The sequence below is a fragment of the Nothoprocta perdicaria genome, unplaced genomic scaffold (assembly GCF_003342845.1).
Source record: "Nothoprocta perdicaria isolate Ctin4 unplaced genomic scaffold, notPer1 scaffold_195, whole genome shotgun sequence".
Taxonomy (NCBI): Eukaryota; Metazoa; Chordata; class Aves; order Tinamiformes; family Tinamidae; genus Nothoprocta; species Nothoprocta perdicaria.
This window is the reverse complement of record NW_020455149.1, coordinates 289,113-306,639: the sequence shown is the minus strand read 5'-3', so window position 1 is coordinate 306,639 and position 17,527 is coordinate 289,113. Positions and strand designations below refer to the sequence as shown.

Below are 17,527 nucleotides of genomic sequence, written 5' to 3'. Positions count from 1 at the left end.
CCGCCAACGGCCGCGCGGGGCCTGGCGGGGAGGCCCGGGCCCGTGCGCTTATGTTGCCGCCCGCCTGGCGGGGGTAACGCGGAACGGGTGGGGTGTTCGTGAGCGGGGAAGTGCAGGGGTCTGGGTATGCGGTAATGCCGGATTAGTTTGGGGCAGCTTTTTAATGAAATCCCCAAGTTACATTAATTTTCGTGTGTATATATSTCAGGCCAAGTGTGCTAAAAGTAATTTGATACTTGAAAGAGCCATGTGGGAGGTGAGGAGGAAGAGACCCTAGACTTTGCTACCGTATCTGTATTTTTTCTGCATATTTTCCCCCTTGTGCTAATGGCAGCCTCAAGCAGCAATATGAAGAACAGCTGCCTGCCCCGCAGTGTTGCTCATGTGTGGTTAGGGCTGCCCTGGTACCTTTCAGGGACCCAGAGCGTTTTTGTTAACTGCTGAGCACTGTTGGTTTGGGCTAATGCAGTGTTAAACGTGGACTCTCCGTGAGTGCTTCTCTCAGAGCTCAGCCTTTGAGTAGCCGGGTTAATATTTGATATGGGGCTGCTAAAAGTAGGTCAGGGAGGAGGAAATGGCTGCAAATTATGCCTGGTTTCAGCTTTAAATGAGCTGCAAGGGCAGAGGTTAGTGCTTTTAATATATAGGTTGCCTCTGTTTCTGAAGAATTAAATGTATTGGTGCTATTTTTTTTTTCTCTCCACCTCGGGTAACATATACAAAAGCAAGCTGTGACTGCCAGTTTTTAAACCCTCGTGTTCACTGATGTCAGCAGGGTGTAGTGAATCTGCCTAACAAATAAAACTTAGCAAATGCTTAAGACTTGCAGGAAGTTCAGAGCTRCTCTTTGAAATGGTTAGCGTGCTTGCATGTGAGCTTAACAAAAAACAAGTTCTCAGGCTTAGGCCTATAYGGTACTCCTCCTGATTCTTTGTTCTTTTTGAGTAATATTTCTGTTTATACTATTGATTTTCTTAGTGGGCCTTCTCAAGATGTAGGTTGAATAGCTTTCTTCAGATATTTTTAAAATCGGTGCTCTGACTGAGCTGTTGGGTCTGGGTCTGTCATAGACTCGGTTGAGATTAGAAGAGACCCTTGGAGATGACCTGTTCCACCGCCCATAAGCAGAGTCACCTGGAGCACATTTCCAAAGACCTTTTCTGGCAGCTTTTAAATATCTCTAAGGATGGAGACTGCAGCTTGTCTGGACAGTTTATTCCAGGACTCTGTTACCCTCACAGTGAATAAGTTTTGTTTTCCTTATGTTCAGAGTCTGTGATAAGAATATTGCTTTGTTTTTCTTCTTTATTTGTTTGTCCTCAATGGGGTGTGTTCCTTGTTAGCTTGTGAAGTTGCAGTCTGTAATATGGCTGTTAATTGTATTAAACCATGTTTTACCTTTGTAAATGTGCCTGAGGATTTAACTTTGATATTTAATAGCTTTTCAAAGTAAAAGCTTTTCAGCCAAGTAAGTAGAGCGGCTTCTGTTTTGAGTAACACTGCACGGTTCTGTTTAGGGGCTTTTTTTACTTGGGTTGTCAAAGGGATGGCAGCAGGGTGGCTGAAATGCTTCTTGGAGATAGGTGGTCTCTTCAGTATAAATACCTCACACTTTATGGTTGAAAAAAGAATATTCCTGTTTTATCTGTAGAAGTGGAAGTTTTAGAACTAGAAAAGTAAATTCTTGCTGCCCCTCTGAATACCTGGAATGATGAATTGTGAGCGTATGTCATCAGTTTTGTTATGTTGGCATGATGTCCACTAGCATAGATGATTCTCAACTGAGAGTGAGGATTAATGAATAAGATTGAGGGACTGTAGCTTCTCCTAGATTTTCAATTTTGCATGCTTAATCCTTATTCTTGTCCTGAAGCTAAGCTTTAAAAGCTTGAGCCTATAAAAGCTATGAATCCTTATGTTCCTTAACAGAGCATGAGAAATCATTTTCTAACATTGTTACTGTGGTTTAGTTTTCAGGCTTTTGTGGTGGATAATTTGTAATATTTTAATCTGGAAAAAGCTGTAGAAAAAAAAAGCTGTGGAAAAACACTGAAGTTCATAAATACTTCCAATGATTTCCTTAGATGGTATGTTTGAAATAACAAAAAGAACAGTAACCTGTAGTACGCTTCTCTGTCCTTCCTTATTTAGAGGGTTGTATGATTTTGCAAAGCAGTGGAATAGCCAACATTTTTTTTTTTCCCCAAAGACTTTACATTAATATTTGTTTTCTGGATTTCACAGTTACTTTGACAAATTGAGTTTGCTTTTATAACTCATTTCATTCATATTTTTTATAACTGAGAAGAACAATTGGAAAACCTTACTAGGAAAGAATTGTGTCTTGAGAGTTGTCTGCGTTATCATTTTCTTCCCTATTCTTTCTGAGAACCTAGAACAAGTGTTCGTCTGTTCTTAATATGAAGAATCTGAATCGGTAAAAAAATACACTTGGTTCAATGTGGTAATAGCAGTGAAGCGTGGAGCACCAACCCCATGAAATCCTTTTTTTAAATTAATTCTTAGCTGCTGTCTGTTAGATTGCGCTTGTTTCTTTCTGACAGAGGTTATGGGCYGAAGGGACAGGGTAGAGAGACCTACAGTTTGTCTGTCTTTTCTTTCCTTTTTTTCTAGTTGTGGACTGGTGTAGAATTTCTTCAGCTGCTCTGTTGGCTGAAGGCCCTGTCTGCCAGGCTAGGTCAGCCCGCCTGCTCTTTTCCTGGCTTTCTTCTTTCCTGAGAATTCTCAGTCTCACTGCATGGCACTGAAAGAAATAAATATAGCTGATCCTTATTCTGAGTTCCTCTGCTCATCAGCTGTGGAAATGTCCCCATTTTTGTAAGGCCCTCAGGCTTGTTGCCAAATGTGACATTCTAATTAGGCCAAAGCAATAGTTTATTAAACAAAATGACGTGACCTGGACCAAAATTAAATGTGTCTAGGGCATGTTGTACATGTACATGCAAACCTACAAGGCTTAAAAGCTTTGGGAATTAGTTGTAGCATCTGTATATTAYGTTTACAGCAGCTAAGACTCCTAAACTATAGGAAAGAAACTTTCTGGGAGAAGGTATTGCAGATTTAAATTGTAATTATCTGTGTTCAAAACTGTGTTGCATTCCTGATAAAACTGGTTGCAAATGCTTTTGCGTTGTATGGCTATTAATGGCAGTGATAACTCTTTAATACTTGAAGTGGGAAAATAAAAAATCTTTAGGTGGTTATTATGCTGTAAAGCATCCGTAATAGTGAGGCAATAGAAACCTAAATGAACTATAAAATACCTAGTATTTCAGTGATTTGGTTGTAGCCTCTGTAACACCTGCACTGCCTTGAGATACTGAAGATCTGACTAGTTTTATAATCTTGGGCAGATATCTTCTGTGTAATTTAAACACACGCATATGTGTGCCCGCCAGATCTTAACTGCAACTTGAGGCTTTTACAGGTGCAAAACTTGATTTCTGTGACACTTTTTTTAAGGCCTCATGCCTCCTGAAGATAGGGATTATTAGCTGAACCATTTTTCAGAGGTGCRATGCCAGCGCAGGCAGTGAGCGCTTCCAACAGGACTCCTTCATTGCACAGTCATGCAGTGAACTAGGGAGCTGGTCTGGGATTGAAAAGCACTGTGAGGCTTGGGGTTTCTTTTTTTTTTTTTTTAAATTGCCTTTTTTTTTTCTTTTCCTGTCCTTTCTTCCCCTTGGCTGGCCCCAGCTCAGTTGTTTAATCTGGTTCTGTGTGCAGCTTGAGAGGTTTATGCCAGTATAACTAAATGGAAAAGGCAGGCTGCGTTCCAGGAAGAATAAATGCTGGATGGCAGCATCACGGGTGCTTTAGAGAAAAATGGCTTATATACCTGCCTTGATCAAGTTTTACTTTTTCAAATGAAATAATGTATTCTCTATGGATTTGACAAAATGCAGATTTCAGATTTTCTTCTGCATGTCTCTGAGCATGGCAAGTAATTCATGTTAACCTTGGTGCCAAGAATCATTTTCCCCTGGTCCTAGTAACAATCCAYTGATACTGGTGACACGTGAAGTCATAATTAAGTTGAATGCTCTGCATGGAAAGCTTTTCTTTCAGAGTTTTTCTTAGCTTTCTAGATCAAAATAGTGTGCCACACATACTCTGAGCTTTAATGTGTTTTTTAAATGAGTGGAGGGGGGGAGCGCATATAAGCCAGAATTAACATTTTATATGTAAAATGTTAACGTAGTTCTAAGTGTCCTTAAAATKAATAATTTTTCTCCTTTTTTTAAAAAAAGCGGGTGCTAATCCTTACACATATGTGAATTAATTTATTTCACTTTACATCTGTGTCAGATTTCCCACTGCACCCCTCAAATCAATCACAGCCCGCCATGGTGATATAATGAATTGAGACAACTTCCAGAGTGGTCCTCAATCTGTATTTGTAAAGGAGCTTCTAATTTAGGCTAGCAGAGAAGGAAAGGGACTTGGGAGCTCTATTCGGCCAGCAGTTGGAAAGCCTGAATCTGGGTATCTTGCGTTCAAGATCACTCGTTTTGACCAATACTTCTTAGCAAAAATCCTTGCTTTAGTCTGATGCCATCCCCTTAGCTGCTTGTTTCCACCCTTGTGCTTCACCAGCACTCTGTTGGCTTAAGGAGTGGTGTGGGCAGAGCAGSGATCTGGTCTACATTCAAAACAACCATGTGGGCAGCGAGCGCAATGTCAGGTTGCATTTGAAGTCGTTCCCTGTTGCACGGCAGCAGGTGCCAGTGAAACCACCTGCCCCAGCTCCAGGGCAGCCCTGYAGCTTGGAAGGGAACAGTCGTTAAAGACACTGGTAAACGAGGCAAATGATGTCTTTGTCACTGTCTTTTTCCCAGGTTATTTGACCGTGAGACTTGGTAGCTGTAGAATATTTGAACTTTTAAACCATGTTAAGACTGGAAATATTACAGGTTTTTAGTAGAAACCTTACAGACTGTGGCAAGCACTTGAAAATGTGCTTGTTTTTCATTATCTGAGTAAATATTAGTGTCGGTCTTTATCCTAGCATTTTCACTGGCTTACACCTTCTTTGTCCTTCACTTGCAGAAGAAACTTGATTTTCTTCTTTGTCCTCACGTCATTTTAAAACCCTCTCTGTTCAATGGCATGCTATTTTAGAAGTCTGTTCACTGGTAACACATGGTAATAGCTTTGCTRGCTTAAGTCTATTTTTGTTAAAGGTGTTGCAGACGTTAAATTGCTCTGTGGTTTGCCTGAGGCAATATTAGTATCAGATCAGCAGCTAGAATTGCACCTGATATTCAGCTTCCTTGTTGTACTGTGCTGCTTAGAGTAGCTTATCACCATCGCAAGGTATTTAACATGTATTTTTTTATTTGCACCTCATTCTAGAGATTGCAGTAAGTAATTTTACCTACCATGGAAGGGAGAAAAAAAAATTATGACTTGGTCCACTTGTTAGGTAGGTATTCAATTTATTTGTTGACTGAAGGCGTTGAGACAGTTAGGATAAGAATTTCTTCCGCATTTGTTTATCTGCTGTAAGCTCCTGAAGTGAACAGTACCCTGTTTGGAGGTGACTGAGGTGGCTCTTCCTCAGCTAACATTTCTACAGACCCATGGGTTTTCAAAGACCCATGGGTGTGTCTTTGTTTTCTCTCCCTTTTCTCAGGCTATCTCATTGGCTCAGTAGTATTAACCCTTTCATTGTGAAATATAGTTATACAGCGTTCAGTTTGTTTGTTTGTGGTTTGCAGAATTTGGGAATAGTGATTAGCATTCCATTTGGAGACAAACAGGTGGACACTTCTGTTCTGCTTGTACGTTGTCCTGAGGCCAGTGGAGCCTCTAACGGCCACYGTTTAGAGGAATTTTGCACGAGAAGGGAGGGAAAGAAGTTCATTGAGGGCATCTAATTTTAACTGTTGCCCCCACATGGTTAGATTTTTTTTTTTTATTCTAAGCATAATGAAATAGTTGTTACTACAGTAAAACTAAGTCATGTCACACTTTAGCCGAGTCATGCTAACATGCTGTACTCCTTCCTACCTAACTGCAAATGAAAAGTAGGGAGGAGCTTTGGTTATGTTAGTCGGTGCCCAACAGAAGTTGATGCAGTTGAACAACTCTGCTTCTGTACTTCTAAAGCCGTGAAATGCTGAGTTCAATGTGCTGTTTTGCCAAAAGCCAACCTAATCTTAGCCCTTAGTGCTGCTGCAGAAAGGTGATCCTGCCATCCCTGTGGCTGTAGTCAGATGTGTGACAGAGTGGGCAGAAGTGGCACTTTCAGTAGCAAGATGGCCTTGGATGGGTGTAATCTGCTTAACATGGGGCTAAGAAATAATGCATGTATGAAGCAGGATGCTTTTGCTCAGGTGGAGCAGAATGCAAGAGTGCTAGAGATGGCTGGCTAAAGCCCCCAAATGTCCAATACCAATATATTGATTGAAAACTGATGCAGCATCAGACCTTTTGGCATTTGTTGAACTGTCCTCAAAAAAGCTTTGAATTGACATTGAATTCTTTAAAGATATAGATAGGCAGCAAAATATCAACACATTAGCAATTGGCACTTCCAATGATTTCTGTCTCCTRTAGCAAGAAGTGATGTGCACATTTTGGCAGCATCAATTGCAAATGTGATTTGCATTCTTGGAGAAGAAATTTCTGCCAAATGAATTGCTCATAAGTTCAGAATAAACTTAACCCCCCAGGAAACTTACTYGAGGCATGGCTGGTTTCAACTTTGAATTTGGTAGTGGGTTTCTGTTATGTTTTCATCAGTGTTGGAACACTGAAGCTATGTTATGTCCTYGCTGGCTTACTCAGACTCTTCTTTCATCTTTGCATCACAGCCSAGGATAAGATTTGCATTTTTGACTGACTTTTTATATGCATGAATCTATAAATGTGCCATCCATTAGAACAGCTACGGCTAAGGCTTCCTCTGTTCTCAGACTTATCTGTATATTTATACTGGGCTATGTCTCTATGATGTACTGTTGTAAAAATGATGGTTTTATTTCACCATGTCTTGCGTATTAAATAACTCATCATCCAAATACTGTGTGTACAGCTTCAATTCTTTTCCTAAAGTCATGGTCATCTTCTCTCTTGCAGATATTTCATGCATGGAGTTTGCAAGGAAGGAAACAACTGTCGCTACTCCCATGACCTCTCTGCTAGTCAGTCTGCCATGGTGTGCAGGTATTATCAGCGAGGATGCTGTGCTTACGGAGATCGCTGCAGGTAGGAAAATGCCATTGACTATTTTAGGAGAGGAATTTCTCCCAGAAGTTGCCCTGAGTGAAAAACTAAAAGACAGTAAACAAATCTTGAAATATTTTCTTCCTGTATTGCAACAGCATTTTCTTCTATTAAAAATGACTTCTCTTTTAAGATTGCCTTCTCTTGCTTATTGTAGTGTTTGCTTTGCTACCTAAATAAATAGRCAAAAGTGAGGCAAAAAGAAAATGCCTGTTTGTCATAAAATGCTGCCTAAAGAAATTAGCAGCATTAACTGTATTGTTAAAACAGAACATCACCATGACATGATAAGGAAAAGCATGAACCCAAGGAATTGGTGCTTTCACAGTATAGTCTCCAGTAGGTTCCCAGCTTTACAAAGGCTTAGGGATATTCTGTGTCATCCTCAGTCCACTTAATTAACATCTTACTGCAGTCTTAGCAGTCCAGCAGTTGTTATATATGAACAAATGTGTGCATTGTGATTGTACATAGGGCATCAGTTAGCTTTGCTTCCATGTTCCTCATACAGCAGCTATATGTAAAGGTAGATTGCCCTCTGCACGTCTGTCAAAGACCTGCTTTTAAAATTTGTGCTGCACAGCTTAGGTTTCAAACTCAACATTTGGGATCATCTCTTTAATATATAATCTCTCTGCTTTCAATATGACACAAGGAAACTGAATCGCAGTTGCTTAAATGTTTCRTATAATCCCTGTGATTTATTTCCGTTCCACCTTGAAGTCAGTCAGCAATTATCTAAGACTTCATGGGAAAATAAATCCTAGATTCACCTTTGTGGTCTACCAGTTAGTGGAAGACAGAGTTTTGAGAGAATCAGCATGTTCTTGGTGGTGGCTAGGGACTTGCACAGTTCTAAACATTTTCCCCAGTAAGCTGCAAGAGTCATTAGATATAATTCCTAAAGTTTAACCTGGGGCAAGATGCTTGGATCTATACAAAATACCAAAAAATAGTTTAGGTCTGAGGAGGTATCTAGAGATAATGTAGTCCAAATCTAGCTGAAAGCAGGGCCAGTTTTAGCTTACATTGCCCAGGACATTGTGCAGGCAAGTTCTCAGCATCTCCAAGGATGGAGATATGGAAATTCTATAACTTCCCTGAGTATCTGTTCCAGTGCTTAACTACTCCCTCAATAACTATTTTTTATTATTTTTTTTCATCCCCTGATATCTACGTGGAATTTGCCTTGGTGCAACTTGTGTCCATCTGTTCCATTGCTGTCACTGCATCTCCATGAGAACTCTGGCCCTGTCTCTCCCACTAGGTAGTTGAGTACAGGAGTATCTGCCACTTATCTTCTCTAAAAGCTGAACCAATTTTTTCAATGAGTAATACTGCTTGTGGGTAATAGCTGTAAGCCTAGCTTTAGCTATAGTTCAGTGAAAGTAAGATATAAGTACGTTCTATGCAAGTTGAGTAAGCACTGTGTGTATTGCTCCATTTCCTCCCAAATCATTGAATGCATTCCTTAAGCAGTATTGCCAGGTTACACAAGAAGCACTTCCTTATAAGGATATCAGTGGCTTTCTCCTTCAAGGCAATTCCTCCTGCAAAATGGTGTTTTACATCTTAATTTACTTCCAGTCCATAAGGCAAATGTATAAAGGTATTTCTCATCAAGAGTTGATCTGTTTTAACTTGTTAGATATGAACATACCAAGCCACTGAAACAGGAAGAAGTGACTACTGTGATTCCAGCTGCAAAAACGTATCCCTCAGTATCCTCAGACCTTGCATCACTCCCAGAAACAGCCGAAGGAAGTACTGCTGAGACAGAGGGTGAAAATGCTGATCTGGCAGCTGCAGGAGTAGGCGCTGARGACTGGGTGAATGCTGTAGAGTTTGTCCCCGGGCAACCATACTGTGGACGTGGTAAGCTGGTCATGGGATAAGGGTAAATTCCTGTCCTGGGTCAACAATTTATACTTAAGTGTATTTTGATGTTTTTTGTTGAGTACAATTAATCATATGTATAAATAGTTTGAATTGATYTACCCTTACCTTTTGCATGAAGTCTCTTCTATGGAAGGGAGAACTGTTTCACATCTGCTACTTTTGCTCTCCTGATGTTCTAAAACCTCAGGCAATCTCCATTTACTTGGATTCTTCCTYTTACGGGTTTGAAAGACTTGGTGAATCTCCTTCTTTGAAGCTTAGCTTGCATATACAATAGAGAAAAGAAATAATGTTTGTAATTCGCATGTCATTTCACTGGAACGATAAACTTTATAATCATATACTCTATTGTACTGTGACAGTTTATGTTGAAAGTGAGGTTGAAGTTCATTGTGTGGAACTAAACTGTTTAAATCCCATACTTGGCTGTTGCATCCTCTGCAGACAGACASCAGTGAGATTTATGACCTTTAGGTGGAAAGGGGAGCTGCATGTGGGTATTGTAGCACAGTTTTTAGTATCTGTCTCTCTACAGTGAGTATTTATGGCCATAACATTGAAATAATAGCTTGGACAGATGCACACAAAAGGAACACAACTTAGAGAAAAAAAATTACAAAAAAAAAAAAGAATCGCACAACAAAAACTAAAGTATATGAAGTTGGCAGGCGGTGTTCAGGTTATACTGCTTTGTCCCCACAGCAGTACTCCAATTCTCAGACCTGAAAACAGGCATTACCTCCTCTGTGTTAGCGGGTGCTGCTCTGATTTGATCAGAGGAAGAAGGGAATGGTCCAGCAATCTTAACACTTAGCTAGTGTTAGACAGAAGATAAATGGAGATTTGTTGAGTTTCTCTGTGACTYGAATGAAATCCAAAGGAATAAAAACTTGTCTCCCACCTTTCAATATCTCACCTTATTGTCACAAAAGATACAGTTTGTGCATTTGAGCCAGATAATACATATCCTAATCCAAGTGGAATCATTCAAAATGAAGGGACGTCTRCATTTCATCCAGTTCACTTTCTGCTTAAAGCAGAGTCAGGCAAATCAAGTTGCTCAGAGCTTTATCCAGTTCAGTTAGGAATGTCTCCAAGAACAGAGATTCCACAACTGCTGGGCAACTGTTGTSGCTGTTCTTTCACAGAAGCTGTTTTTCTAATATTTAATTGTTTTGGGTTTTTTTCTTGGCTTATATTGTGCCTCTTGCATCGTTGTTGTGTCCGTCCAAGAAGAGTCTGYCTCTCTTTTCTCTATTCTTTTCCTTTAGACAATTAAAGACGGCGATAAGAGCCCTTCTGTAGGATGAACAAACCCAATTTGCTYGCTTTCTTATAGCCTGTGCTAGAGCTCCCTGGTGGGGTGGGTGGCCACTGGAATCGTGATGTTCATTGTTAGTTTAAACAGCTTCAGTTCTTCTAAATATATTGTCTTATCTTGCACYTTAGAGGAGTGCTCCTGCTTTCTCTTGAATTCCTGTTGCGTAAGAGCACTGTGTTATGCTTTGTCCTACTCTGTCTCACTGAAGCAAGGTGCTGTGTTGTGGGGCTTTTTCATTTGTTTCTTTTTAGTTATTTAGGCATATTTTTCAATGGAAATTCAGGTCTGCTGCAACGTAGGAAACATTCTCAATCTGTGTCTCCTGTACTGAGCAGGGCTAAGTGCTATTGTGATGCTAATTCCCGTGGCATTTTCCTCTTAAAACTGCRTGTTAGAAAAGCTCCTTTGCATTTTAGATTTTTTTTTTTTTTTAATGCTGAAGGTTCAGCATTRGCAATTTAGCCTTGCATAGCTTAGGCTGCAGTGCTCATCTCTCRTAATGAGACAGGACATTCTGCTAATGCAGATAATTCTCTGATTTGGGACTACATATGATATCCTTAGGATGACCTCAGTGCCTAGCAGAGAAAATAGTGGCAGTTCCTCAAGCATTGGCTTGTCAAAGTGCAGGGATGCTCCMTTTCCAAGCTAGTTCTGCTGCTACTACTGCTGCCTCATTTAACTGCTGCCTGGAATAACAGGGAAGATAGATTTTTTTTTTCTCTCTCTCTCTTTTTGTGGAAAAGCCTGTCTTGCTTTACTCTTGCTGATCCAAGTATGCCTTTAATAAATAGCAGCAATGATAGTACTTAAAATAATACTTCTCTAAATTTAGTGCTCACAGGACTTATACCAAAAAATTTCACTCTTGTAACAGCTATTGGTTATGTGAAGTCAAGTTCTTAGTATTTACTCTTRTTTGCTCCCTTCTATTTTTTTATAAGTTTCAAAGCTGCTTTATTTTTTTCTGTCTTGCCTCTTAACTTATTACCCTACTTATGTAATGATCTCAGTCATTGCATAATGACTTGTTACAAGTACAGTACAACCAAGCATATGGTAAAGAGCYGCAAGGAGAAGTGGCAAGCAGAAGCTGTCTAAATAGAGCGGTGTAACAGAGTTCAGTTGAATTTAGACTTAGGCAGGGATCCTAGAAACTTGTGAATTTTTTTTCCTTGGGCTTTTGCAAAAATGATGGTTAACTTAGATTGCTATGGAAATACCTCAAAGTTAGAGCCTCCTAAAACTAGGTTTACCTTCCTGACTCAGGCTGGTCCTTGGGTAAGACCAGGCTAGATAGCTGCTGGAGAGGAAAGGTGTTTCATTCCCTTTGTTGCTCTTTTGACTGCTCTGAACTGGGGGCTGATGTCATTTGTCAGTAGGCCAGAAATGAAGAGAAACTGAGCCTGGGTTTATAAAGGGTTTTTCTAAAGATGTTGCTTTAGTTGAATCTTTCTCTAATAAGTGATATATGTGTGGGGGTGGGTTGGTTTGTTTTAGTAAGTATCTCAAATTAGTTTGGCAAGAGGAATGGTTAAAGCTCTTGTATTGTTAATGCAGAATATGCATGGGAGTCTAGAAGTGAAAGTCACTTCAGCCTGAACAATGTGCAAATAAAGCTGTGCGTAAGAAACTGCCTGTGTGGTGTTTCCAGCCTGCATTAGTTAGGCTGGATACACCTTTATTGCTTCAGCTGTGTGATTTCTGGGGAAAGATAGCACGTTAAATTTGGCTGTTGTCAAAATGATTTACAAAGCAATGAGATCTGTCACCTTGTTTAATTGTTACTGATCCAGAGTTTGGCTAAAGATCTATTCAAATTACAGAAAGTTAGTGAGTTTTTGCAGTTCTGGACTTAGCCTTAGCTGCATTTGAAACTAACCACTGAAACATGTCAGCTTGGTAGTTACAGCCTTGGCAGGACTGAAAGGTGAATAAATCCCACTTAACAATTCTTGTTTCCTTGAACAGGGAAAAATAACTGTTCATTGAGGCTGAAGGCTTGTGAAACTTGGGTCGAAAGGAGCCTTGTTTTTTATTTCTCTTTTTGGATACCTTAAGTAGGGCCATTCAAGGATTTATTTACATGAAATCAGTGTGTTCTAAGCATGAATATCTTGCTCACTATCTTTAATTTTGTTTCCAGCTGCCCCTTCCTGCACTGAAGTGCCCTTGCAGGGAATGGTGATTGAGGAAGAGTACGAAAAGCAGCAAGCAAACGTGGAGATGAAGAAGCAGCTGTGCCCCTATGCTGCCGTAGGAGAATGTCGTTACGGAGAAAACTGCGTTTATATCCACGGGGATGTGTGCGATATGTGTGGATTGCAAGTCTTGCATCCCGTCGATGCTGCGCAGAGATCCCAGCACATAAAGGTAGGCAACCATCTGCCTGGGGTTAAACAGCCCTCAGTTATTGCTTTCTAGCTCCCTGCCATCACTTGCTGCTAATTGCCTTTCGTTTGAAGTTACGTGCAGGTCAGGCAGTGAATGAAATTCCTGTTGTAAGCTGGACCACTTCCTGTCAGGGCCGTATTCAAAAGCAGCTGGGCATCCTTGTTTGTGCCAGAAGAGAAGTCTATATGAAGATACTCGAGCGTTGTTCTTTGCCTAATAAAATTGAATGGTCTTTGAGATTGCCTTGCTCATGTTTAAAAGCAATGTTTGCGCTTGTCTGCGGAGAGGAGTTTGGMCTCTTCATTGTTCCCCAATCTCTGAGCTCTAGAGTGTTTATTTCGTTTTTAAGATAAAGACTCTGCAACTTAATCGTTTCTCTCAATGTTGAAAATGACGAAGGGAGCTTTGAAACTGGGTCTGAAAACTTGCTTAGCGTTCACGAGGTGACCAGCTGCCTCTGCAGTCGTTTTCTTTGTGTCTCCTTTTCAGTCTTGCATTGAAGCTCACGAGAAGGACATGGAGCTTTCATTTGCTGTCCAGCGTAGTAAAGACATGGTGTGCGGGATATGCATGGAGGTGGTGTATGAAAAAGCTAATCCTAGTGAGCGCCGCTTTGGGATCCTCTCCAACTGCAGCCACACTTACTGTCTCAAGTGCATCCGCAAGTGGAGGAGCGCTAAGCAATTTGAGAGCAAGATTATAAAGTGAGGCACTTTCCCCTTTCGGTTGTGCTTTGTTACTATGGAAGAACTTAGTAACTTATGACAACTTGCGACAAGCTCCCCCCTGCACAGAGACTGCATTTCCTAATTCTAGTTTGGAAACAAGGTGATTCTTAGGGATAATATTTACACTCTGATTTGGTTAATATGGATTACGTGTGTAAAGCTCACTTAACAGTAGCAAATGGCTTTGATTTTAATTAGTACTGTGTTGTCCAATGGTTACTGTTGGTTAAGTCCTGGACACCCAGCCGGGAGCCTGGAAACAGATTAACCAGTTCAGAATGTATGTTGCTYAATTCCTTGCCGCCCTAGTTTGTTAGTTAGCTGACAAACCATTTCTCCATTTAAAGACTGTTCTTTAAGGAAAAAAGAATCAATCCAATAAATACAGAAATCAAACCAAAATAAATTTATTTAATTCTAAAGAAAAAGGAGTCTGTGTGAAGTGTTTTTTCAAGCTTTTTTGAGACAAGCTGACCAGCTGCCAAGTTGAATTGTTAAAGAGAGTTAAGGGTGTAAGAAAATCTAGATTGAGAAGTCCATACAGCAAGTGTGCGGTACAGTACCTCTTTAAAGATGGGTATATGCCATGTCTCATAATTATATAGGAACGACAACATTCCTGTAATGTGGAATTTTGCAGCACGGTCTGTTCATTCCCCAGGTCCTGCCCAGAATGTCGAATCACATCTAACTTTGTCATTCCAAGTGAGTACTGGGTGGAGGAGAAGGAAGAGAAGCAGAAACTCATTCAGAAATACAAGGAGGCAATGAGGTACGAGCACGGCGGCCTGTTGCCGGCTTGAGCCAGCAGCGGTCAGGGCCCGCCTGGGGAGGAGGGGTGTTAATATAAAGCCCCCTCATACCTCCTTTCCACCCCCACGTGTGAAACGCATCCTTACGTGCCCCCCACTGATGCATGCAGCCACAAGSCTCCTCTTGTGCCCACCAGCCTCAGCGTGTTGGTGCCGTGGGCGCACAGCTCCGGCTGCTGCTGGAGCCTGCGGTAGCCAGAGCCTGTGCCCCACAGCGTCCCCGTGCATGCATCACCCCATGCACCTCTGCGCGTGCACACTGTGTCATGCAGCACTGCTGTGCCTAAGTGGCTTCCTGCCACATGCCCTCAGCTTCCGAGGGTCATGGAGATGCTCTTGGATTGTAGGTGAATGTAGTTCTGAAATCTACCTGGGTCTGCTGTGAGTAAGGGTTGCGATATTTTCCTTTCCAGCAACAAGCCATGCAGGTATTTTGACGAAGGCCGTGGGAGCTGTCCGTTTGGAGGGAACTGTTTTTACAAACATGCTTATCCTGATGGCCGTCGAGAAGAGCCACAAAGACCGAAAGTGGGAACATCCAGTAGATACCGGGTCAGTAGTGCTTTTTCTTTCTTTTCTGTCCTTTCTGTAAAGACAGAGAGCAAGCAGGGTTGTTAAATCAGCCACTCTTGAGAGGGGAGTACGGGGGACTTTTCTGACTTTTGAGAGACCTCTGTAATGACAGATCTGCCTGAGCTGGTGGCCTCAAGTAGGGGAATGCTGGAGGCTGAGGTGGCAAGAAAAAATTGGAAAGCTTCCCTAGTGCACTGAGGTGCTTTAGCAGGGACGTGGGAGGCGTCTGCAGGAGCGTGTCAGGGTAGATAGGTTCCAGCAGRGGTCAGCACCTCCCCGAGTGAGCCGCACCGTGCCCTGCCTGCTACAAGGACCCTGGGGGCTCTGCGTAGACCCGCGCGCGGTACCGCTTGGTCACACGGGGCAATGCCCATGTTCCCCCCTCGCAGGCCCAGCGGAGGAATCGTTTTTGGGAGTTCATCGAGGAGCGCGAGAGCAGCGACCCCTTTGAGAACGACGAGGAYGAGGTGGTGACCTTCGAGCTGGGTGAGATGCTGCTCATGCTGTTGGCAGCGGGAGGTGACGATGAGCTAACGGATTCCGAGGACGAGTGGGACTTGTTTCACGATGAGCTGGAAGATTATTACGACTTGGATCTATAGCACCTGTCAGTGGAGTGTGGACTGTCGTCTTGGCTTCAGGCAGTAGCTATTATTACCTGTGGTGTTGTGGCAGTGCCTGTGTTTCTCCTAGGCAGGCCTATCAATTCCAGGTGCTGTTGTAATAACTTTTACCCAGGGTCTGTCTCTTCCCATCCCATCCCGCCCTAGGAGTGTTGGTTTTTTCTCTGTTTAAACAAATAACAAGAAATAAATCTTTAAAATGTTAGTTTTTGTAAAAATGAATTTAACTGTCARACAGTTAGCTTAGATTTGTTGCTTCATCTGTGTACCCAGCAGAGTTCACCCAGTTCAAGGGTTAAAGTGTTTACAGGACTTCCACACTCATTTTGAAGAGCCCAGATACAAAAATGAGCAGTGGCCATGCAGTGGGGACGAAAATTGGCTGATGGCCTTTTTCCTGCTATGGACTTCGTATCGGTGTTTCCGACTTCAGGCCAGACACAAATACTTTTTCTGGCATCAGCTCCGTTCCAGCCCCCTCATGTACACGCCTTCATTTGTGATTTTGGTCTCTTGTTTACTTGCACATTACTATTACTACTGTGTAACCAGAACCAGGTGTGAATGTTCCGGGTTTTTACTGTGTTTAGCATGAAAGGAAAATGTCTTTGTGAAAGGAGAACTCTCTATGTGTATATGCAGATAAATGTAGAGTTGGACCTCAAGGGTAGGGGAAGACTCTGTATAAGTTAAAACTAACAAATCCCCCTTTCATCCCCTCTCGGTGCATGAAGCCTAACCTCCAACTGGACAGGAAACTGGGGTAGTGTTCTCGGCCCCCTCAGGGGCCGTGATCTTAACTGTCAGGTGTAACTTCAACAACGACATTCCCTAATAAACCAGCCCCTCGCTGTGTCTTATTCGGGGTGTCCAGGAGCAGCACCTCGGTTAGCCGGAGCGGGGCCGGCGCGCRTAGCGCCCCCGAGCTGCGCGGAAGCCCTGGGACCCGCCGGTAGGCACCGGAGCCGCGGGCTTTGCTAGGAAATCTCTGCGCCGCCCGGGCGCTGCCGGGGCGCCCGAGCCGGGCAGGTTGCCTGGTGAAGCTGCTGCTTGCCGGGTCAGTCAGGCAGTTTGCGGCTGTAGGTGCGTTGAGAACAACTTCCTTGGCCACCAAAGCTCCACCACAGGAATTTTAACCTTGCATTACGGTAGTACTGTTTGTTTTTTTTTTATTATTGACTCGTGGATGCCCCGTGATCTGTTCTCCTGATGCTCTTGTCCCCTAGACTGCCTCTCCTTTCACTTTTAAATGGAATGAGCAATTGTTCCGAGGTCTCTGATGTATTGTTTTGCAGCTGCCTTTTGTAAGAAGCACTTTTCCCAAATAAAAAAAAAAACTTAAAAATGAAACAAGAAGTCTGTTTATCTTTAAGTAGGAAGCTCCTACTTTCCATCTTTTTGGTTTTTTGTGTGTGTATTTTCAAAATATAAAGCTTTTGTCTCTTATTGTCGGTTTATGCATAACTATGTCACACTAATGGAAAATTTTAACTTGGTTATAACCTCTATCCCAACAAAGAGCCTCTACTATAACAGACCTAAACAGATGACCGAGACTAAGGAATAGACTGGAGTGTGAGCAGGACTAGAGGTAGCTTGCTTTCCTGGAAGCAYAGTCGGAAGCGTGGGGTTGATTTTGTCCCACATACACTTTCAGGTGAGGTTGTAGGCTGCTGGTTTCCTGTTGAGATGCTGCTTGGGCAGCAGGTACCGGCATTGCTGCTACAGGCTACTTCATTTCCTGCTAATCCAGGCCAGGCCGTGCTTGGAGCCTGCGCGTCTTCAGAAGGAAGTGTTCTGGAGCAATGCACAGGGATGGGAGTAAATTACCTGAAATATATTCACATCTGCTGAGAAAAACAACTGCAAACAAATTAACTAAACAGTCTAAGACCAGCCTCAGGCTGTTTGGCTTTTTTTTTTTTT

General features: G+C 42.2%; 1 protein-coding gene across 1 annotated transcript; it reads left to right on the top strand.

Moving 5' to 3' along the window:
* The first annotated feature begins 606 nt into the window (after positions 1 to 606).
* MKRN1 (makorin ring finger protein 1) lies at positions 607 to 16,856 on the top strand. The gene is made up of 8 exons (XM_026037271.1): positions 607 to 626; positions 7,105 to 7,233; positions 8,900 to 9,126; positions 12,618 to 12,844; positions 13,355 to 13,569; positions 14,255 to 14,365; positions 14,819 to 14,957; positions 15,368 to 16,856. The coding sequence occupies exons 2-8, from the start codon at positions 7,112 to 7,114 to the stop codon at positions 15,578 to 15,580; spliced, it is 1,254 nt and encodes a 417-aa protein (XP_025893056.1). The 5' UTR covers positions 607 to 626; positions 7,105 to 7,111; the 3' UTR covers positions 15,581 to 16,856.
* Positions 16,857 to 17,527: the final 671 nt, after the last annotated feature.